At 41.2% G+C, this 7,664-nt stretch overlaps 1 protein-coding gene across 3 annotated transcripts; it reads left to right on the top strand.

Moving 5' to 3' along the window:
- Window positions 1–549: 549 nt before the first annotated feature.
- LOC148037109 (uncharacterized) lies at window positions 550–5,523 on the top strand. 3 transcript variants are annotated; one of them, XM_087676049.1, is made up of 5 exons: window positions 550–1,177; window positions 1,831–1,912; window positions 2,018–2,085; window positions 2,732–2,791; window positions 2,914–5,523. In XM_087676049.1, exons 1-5 carry the CDS (start codon window positions 1,067–1,069, stop codon window positions 3,388–3,390), a joined length of 798 nt encoding a protein of 265 aa, XP_087532175.1. In that variant the 5' UTR covers window positions 550–1,066; the 3' UTR covers window positions 3,391–5,523. The 3 variants fall into 3 exon arrangements, with proteins under 3 accessions (XP_087532175.1, XP_087532173.1, XP_087532176.1); XM_087676047.1 differs by having other exon boundaries at window positions 2,009–2,085; window positions 2,914–4,316; XM_087676050.1 differs by having other exon boundaries at window positions 2,009–2,085; window positions 2,871–3,076.
- Window positions 5,524–7,664: the final 2,141 nt, after the last annotated feature.

The following is a 7,664-nucleotide window of genomic DNA, read 5'->3' as shown; positions in this document are numbered from 1 at the left end:
TGGGAACTTTTTTGCGGGCCGATGGCATTTGTTAACCTCATAAGCGTTCCACTAAAACATAGTTTTTACCTAGGGCTTGTGGGGTTTTTGCAGGGGTAGAGAAACCCCACTCACCCCAAGGTCACTAGTTGTGACTTGACCCCAGGTAGTGGGGGGAATAGGCTCGAGAGGGTTCCCCTCACCCTACTAACAATGGGTGCGACGAGGCTCTAATGGGGGTAGTAAAAATATTTGGGCGAGCAGGCGTAAGTTACGGTGGAAGGTCCCCAGTGCGTGCACCAACTCTAAATCCCGAAACCTCCCATTGGCTGGAGTGGAAAGGAGCCAAAAGTCAGGCTAGGACGGAAGCGGAAGCTTCGAGAGAGAAGATGGTGGGGGCTTGAAAGGGCAAAAGGTCTCTGAGTTGGACGGGTACGCGGCTGACACGTGGAGGGAGGGCTAAACACGACCAGCTAAGGTCTGCCGACGTGGCAAAGTGGCTAGAGACGACTATTTGAGGATTAATTAGGAACGTAGTGAAATAAAAAATTAATGTTATAATGGTGATGATAACAATAATATAGTCAGGAATGGCGAAACTTCTGCTTCTAGCAGGAAAGCACTCTAGTATCTGCCATAGCTGTGTCCTTTGAGCGTGCCTCTCTCTCTCTCTCTGTCTCTCTCTGAGTATTCCCAGGTTTGTCGACAACCGCAGATTCCCAACTCGCAGATTCTCCTAAGTTCCCAACTGGTCGGAAACTCTGTGTGTGTGTGTTTGTGTGTTCCCAATTCGTCGACATCCCTCCAGAACCCCAATTCGTCGAGAATCCTCTCTTCCCTCGTGCCTCTTCTGCTTGATTCGGTCCCTCCTTTCTCTCGCCTCTCCCTCACCACGCAAAATCTCCCGTCCTTCCTATGGCGGACCTCTTCTAGTCCCTCCTTTTGCGCGCACACTCATTTCTCGAAGAACTCTCGTCGTCCTTCGCCCATGACTCTAGAGCCTGCTTTCCAGGACACCAATGGTCTGCCAAGAATGATTTCGAGCAGGCCACGATCATAAGAGAGACGAGGAGAGATCTCTGCAAGAATGGCGTCAAGAGAGGAGACCGGAGGGGGGAAAGCCTACTACTCTGTTCTGGGACTCGCCAGCAACGCCTCTTCATGTGCGATTCGGAACGCTTACCGGAAATTGGCAATGGTATGCATGTGCCCGATTCTGTACACAATGTATATGTGATGATATGTTCAATTGTGGGAGTCGGAATGCTTGCAGGAAATTGGTGTATGTATGTATGTGCCGGTTCTGTGCACAATGTGTCAGTGATGTTTCAATCGGTGTCTGTGATGATATATTAAACTGTGCGAGTCAGAACGCTTGCAGGAAATTGGCAGTGATACGTTGCTCACAGCTGCGATTTGGCTTATCTTTATGAGTGATGATCATGCCCCCTTTTGCCAGTGCGGTTGTCTGCTATGTTTTCTACCGTGAAGCAGAGCTCAGCTCTAGTGATCCTTTGAATTGGCCCACTTTTCCTCCACATTGTGTTCCTCCCTGAGTATCTCCATCTTTGCTCGTGAACCCTCTTCTGAACTTTGGTAATATTCCTGCCTGTTGGACGGTTCTTGGGCTCATCTTGTTCATCATAACTCCCTGTGTATGTACTGGCCCTTTTGTCATCCATGATCATGCTGCAGCATGTGCTGAATACAAAGTTTTGTCTATAAGTTTGTTGCTACCGATGTCTGCGATCATTTGCAAAGCTATTTGTTCGGGTGGAAGTTACATTTTTGTAAATGTAGCAGTAAGCGTAAGTTTAAAACCTGTGTGTTAAAGTATGTTTGTTTGGGCAGAAGTGGCATCCTGATAAATGTGGCAGTGAAGATCAAGCGGGTGCAAAGCTCAAGTTTCAAGAAATTCAGGAAGCATATGCAGGTCCATAGAAGCTCAGCTGCATGAACGTATCTACAGTTTGTTTTTAAAACTTATTTGGCTTTGTCAGGCTTTCAAAAGCCCTGTGTTTCTTGTCAGTGCTTTCAGACTCACGGAAGAAAACCCTCTATGACAGCGGACTTTTAGATCCCAATGATGACGATGAAGACATAGAGGTGAGGCCCAGATTCACTGAAAGACACAGAGTTCAGAAATCAAGTGTTCTTTTGGCCTTCTGTGTGGGTAGAGAACTCAGTTGATGATGTTTTTGAAACAGTGTGCATGCTACAGATTCTTCTAATTATTTACGCAGAACTTGTGGGGTAGAGGACTCAGTTGATGATGTCTTTGAGCAGTGTGCATGCTATAGATTCTGTGAATAAGCATACAGTCTGATTATTTATGCAGAACTTGTGGTTGCTCAAGTGGTTTCAAATATTTTGTCAATGAGATATTACATAGGATACAGATATTAGCTTGTATATTAGTTTCTTAATCAATTACCAGCCAACATTTTGATTTGTCATTTGGCCAAATGTTAATTGGTAATTCAATTTCTTTATCAACGGTAACATATTGATTCAGTCACCAGGCCTGCACTGTGAATTCAATTGGTTTTTAAAATCTGCCACTGGGCCTTCACTTTAGTTTTGTTACTCCTTTGAAATTTGCTCCTATTTTATTTACAATTGCTACCATATTTCTAGCTCTTTGTTTTACCAAGGGCTTATAATTGAGCTCCTAGCAATCTTGTTGAACTTAGGATAACCTTTGGGTCGTGTTAGCAGATATTGATGTCCCTTGCTTGGTTTGCACTGCCAGGGTTTGAGCTGCTTCCTCAATGAAATGACTGGTATGATGGCGGAGGTGCAAGCATCAGAGGTGGGAATTTCTTCAAGGCTAACATTTGTGTTGCATCATATCTTCATTTCCTGGTATTGAGTGATTTTGATACTTTCAGATGCGCACAATAATCTCATGGCAGAATTGTATTTGGCTTACAGAAGGCTGGAAAGGGCAGTAGTTTTGAAGAACTCCAGCAATTATTTGTAGACATTTTTAGCACAGATTTCAAAATGGCTGCACTCAATAGATCAAGCTCGCACCCATCAATGACGGCGCAATCTGACAAGAAGAGAAATTGGTCATGCCAAGGGCTTGGATCATTTCAAGAGGATTCAGGGTTTCACACAAGGGATATGTTTTGTCCTTCTCAGAAGGTTCAGTTTGAAGATAAGTGTTCCCCTTCTTTGAAAGCACACATTTACTTTACGGATCCTTCTCACAATGGTAATGCTAACACAAATGCATTCAAGCGGCAAAAGAACACCCTGGAAGATAATCTCTCCCTTGGATTTGAATTGCCATGTGACAACCATACCTTTGCAATGCCATGTGACAAACATACCTGGGGTTTTGATGCAACCACATCCCACTACAATTGTAGCTGTAGGAAAGGCTTGGGTCAATTTCGACACTGAAACAGCTCTTCAAAGCTTTTAGATGTAGAGCCTTTGAATTTTGGTGGTTGCACATTGCAATGGTGTGTTGCATTGGAGCTTTGTAGTGTATATTGTCACTAATGAAATTTCAATGTGCTAATGAGTGCACATTATGTGTGTTGAAAGCCTGGATTGGCTTTTGCAAGGCTGCAAGTTTGGAGATTCAATCTTGGGAATGCGGCAGTGTGTGATGTCTGCTGACTATTTAAAAGGAAAGAAATCAGAGTAGGCTCCTTTTGGTATTTATTTAAAGTTTCAGGCACTCCATGTTTTGCTGCTCTCTCTGTTGAAGTAGAGTGAGGATGAGGAACTGCGTATCTCTTAGAGAAACATGCACTGATGCAGCTGCTTAATGAGAAGCCAAGACTGCTAAATTGGAGTTAAAATTGTCTCCATTTTATTGATCCCCACAGCACTTTACTAACTCCCTTTGCACTAATGCCCTCGAAAACCTAGATATGAGAAATGATCCCCACAGCTCCTTTGCACTAATGCCATGGAAAAACCTAGATATGAGATTAGATTCTCTGTGATTTTAGCTTTTTCTGGGGCAAACAGAATTGATCCCCACAGCACTTTACTAACCCCCTTTGCACTAACGCCCTCGAAAAACTAGATATGAGAAATGATCCCCACGGCTCCTTTGCACTAATGCCATGGAAAAACCTAGATATGAGATTAGATTCTTTGTGATTTTAGCTTTTGCTGGGGCAAACAGAAAACATCAGATCAGCTGCTTTTATCTGCCACAAGCAAGACCTAAAGTTGATGAGTTGCCCGAATTCCTGTGACAATCAAGTTTATTGAACTACTTTCCATTTATTTGGAATAAGTCTGTACCTATCTAGAAATCTAAGTACATTATACATAATGCGAGTGAAAAATCATAGAGATCATCTTAAACAAGGCATGCCATTTGACAGATGCAAATTTTCTGTACTTATTTCGATGGGCAAACTTGCCAAGAGCAGGAAAAACAACTGTCAATTTAAGGCCCTGGCCACAAGGCAGTGGATTCTCTGGATGATATGGGTGGCACCGGGTCTGTGGCTGTCCCCATGCCTGCCGTGCTGAGGAGGATTGAAACTATCTAGAAATCTGAGTACATTATACATAATGTGAGCGAAGATCACAGACATCATCTTAAACAAGACATGTCATTTGACAGACGCAAATTTTCTTTACATATTTCGATGGTGGGTAGTAAAAATGCCCAAAACAGGAAAAACAACTGTCAATTTAGGCCTTGACCACAAGGCGGCGGTTTCTCTCAAGGATAAGGGTGGCACTGTGGTCTGTGGCTTTCCCCATGCGTGCCATGCTGAGGAGGATGGAAGCTGGTCAAGTTCTGAACTCTGTCCTCAGAGTTTACTTTCTGGCACCATTCTTGTCACGTCATTAAGAATTGGCATCCATAGCCTTTCAAGCGAAGGACTATGATTGGCCCCTTCTACCAATCGGCCCTTATGGATTGTCTTACTGAGATTGTAATGCGTAGAAAGGTAGGGAAAAATAGACCAGTAAAATCTTCTACGCATTGATATTATGCACAAAATCCTCAGTCAGCCCATGCCAGGCGACTGAAGGGAGGATTTCGTGGATAATATTTTGTAATGGATTTGCCAAAATGCATCTCTCAATGGATCACCGCGTGCAGTCTTACCTTAAGAAGGTGATGCGATCACAAGGGCATGCCTTAGAATGCGTTGCAATATATAAAGATGATAACATCAGGCCCATCAGCCTTGCGGAAAAGGGCTCGAGGTGCTCGAAGGATTTGTGGGACTTTTAACCCTCAAAGATTCAATGCCAGATAATGTTCTCTACCATCTCTTGGACCCAAACATCAATCTCATAAACAAGTCTGCCCTTTCCCTCACTCTCTTCATAAGCTTTTATTGCCTCTCCTCTCCACCCACCTTCATATCTCTTCATAAGCTTTTATTGCCTCTCCTCTCCACCCACCCTAACTAAGCAATTCACTCATCTTGGAAGGTCCTCCCTTATTATTTTCTTGCCAACTTTTTCTCTTTTTATACGTTCAATTTGTTTTCTTAGTACTTGGACCCTCTCTATGTATTTTTTCTACTAAGGGTGATGGAGAACTTTAGCCTTGTGCATTGATTGGAGGAAAATTAAAAGTGGTAGAATTGGGACATCCACATTTGTATTTTTGCTTTGCTGGCCTTGCTCCAAAAAGTGGCTTAAAGTTGTAATTGGTAGAAACTCTAAAGACTTGTTTCTAGACGGTGTTGTGCTATAAAATAGACAAATTTTACTACTTTTAGTAAGGCTTGAAATGAGTGCCAATCATTTTGTACAACACCCTTGGACAAATCCTTGACCTTGTTCTAGGTTATAAAAATAAACTATTATTTAAAATTTAGGCCACTCACAAAAAACCGTGGAAGTAGTATGTTGAGGATGAAAATGGCTTATCAAAGCGCAAAGAAGTGATTCTAATCTAGGTAGAGATAGTGAACTACAAAGTACCTACTATTTAAGTAGACTATTTGGGAACTAAATTTGATGATGTTTTGTTGATCAAGGATTAGGGGTTAATATAATTCCTGAAGAATTAGGTATTTTCCATAAGCTACAAGGCTTAGTAACTACACCATTTTAAGTAAAGATGTTTGACTGATGGTGGCTTCAACCTTTAGGCATTTTGAAGCACTAGTTGACTAGAGTAGTAGGCCTAAAATTTAAGATTGGTTTTGTACGACTCTGTATGGAAGGATTGGGTGATTCATATCATATGATGTTGGTTAGACCATGGTTTAGGTTATCCGAGCTTAAGTAGGACTGGGTATGGATATAGTGATTATTCTCCATAGAATTAAAGAGCTAAATCTCTCTATAGCTAGTTAAGTAAATTTGGGCCGAAATTCAATCCTTCACTGGCTCATGCCATTGATGTGGCACTAGAGATAGACGATGAAGAAGAGTTATTTTTGCGAGCTAACCCCACTATTATTGTAGTGATTGAAGTTGCAAATCAATCATCAGTAAATAGAGCTCAAATAGGCTTTGGATAAAGCCAATCATCAAGTTATCATTGACGCAAAGCCAAAATTTGAGTATACCATGAACAAGGCAGTAAGACTTTCTGAAGATGATGTGCAAGAGGTAGATTTGGATCTTGTGATTGGTTCTAAGCTAATTAAATTGAGTACTTATATGGATGAAGACTAGAAGCAACAAATGGTGCAAGTTTTCCAAGAGTTCTAGGTTATATTTTCATGGGAATATGTTGATATGAAAGGCTTTGATTTTAAGGTATTCCTATACCACATCAACATGAAAGCAGATGCCAAACACGTACCATAGAAAAGGTATGCATGAATCCCAACTATGCAAAGTAAGTAAAGTAGGAGATTGATAAGCTTCTCAAAGTTGGTTTCATTAAACTTGTTAATGAAGTTACATGGCTTTCACCCATTCTTGTTGTCCTAAAAAGGAATGGGATGGTTTGGGTTTGTGTGGATTATAAAAAGTTGAATGCTGCTATTGTAACAAATCATTTTCCTCTTTTGCTTACTCATTCTCGCCTAGATGATGTAGCCAAACATGAGATTTATAGCTTTCTTCATGGATTCTCATGGTGCAATCAAATTAGGATGCATAATGCGCCTTGATGACATGCTCAAAACAATATTTATAACACAATGGGGAGCATTTTCTAGTCATGAACTTTCGGTTGAAGAATGGTCCATCGGAGTTTCACGAAGCAACTTACAAGACCTTTGATCCATACCTCAAAACATTCATGGTCTTTTCATTGATGATTTTTGTGTGTTTGGTGAAATAGTTGATCATTTGCAACATCTTAGGTTATGCTTTGAAAGATGTAAGAAATTTGAATTGAATCAGTTTAAATCAATATTTGTTGCTAAGTGAAGAGTATTGCTTGGATACATTATTTCAGAAGAAGGAACGACTATTGATGTGTAGAAGATTCTATTTGGTTCAAAAAACCACAATCCCTATGACAATGCAAGAAGTCATGAGGCTCATTGGGCAAATCAAATGGTACTGTAGGTACCTGAGTTACGTAGCCCATATTTGTAGTCTTTTAACTATGTTATTAAGAAAAGGTGTCCAATTTGTTTGGAGAGATGATCAGAACAAAGCATTTATCATATTGAAGAAGATGTTGGTAGTGGCTTCAATTCTTCAATCCCACAGTGGGATTTATCATTCCATGTTTTTGTTGATGCCTCCAACATTGCTCTAGGAGTTCTTTTGATGTA

The sequence above is a fragment of the Lygodium microphyllum genome, chromosome 4 (genome assembly GCF_053477565.2).
Source record: "Lygodium microphyllum isolate KBCC chromosome 4, Lygodium_microphyllum_v1.1.10, whole genome shotgun sequence".
NCBI lineage: Eukaryota > Viridiplantae > Streptophyta > Polypodiopsida > Schizaeales > Lygodiaceae > Lygodium > Lygodium microphyllum.
This window is presented reverse-complemented; position numbering and strand designations above follow the sequence as displayed.

Excerpts from the sequence above, each read along its gene's own strand:
- LOC148037109 (XM_087676047.1), top strand. The coding sequence starts at position 1,067 with ATGGCGTCAAGAGAGGAGACCGGAGGGGGGAAAGCCTACTACTCTGTT. Across the intron at positions 1,913-2,008 it reads AATTCAGGAAGCATATGCAG|TGCTTTCAGACTCACGGAAG; the intron begins GTCCATAGAAGC and ends GTTTCTTGTCAG. Across the intron at positions 2,792-2,913 it reads CGGAGGTGCAAGCATCAGAG|AAGGCTGGAAAGGGCAGTAG; the intron begins GTGGGAATTTCT and ends TTTGGCTTACAG.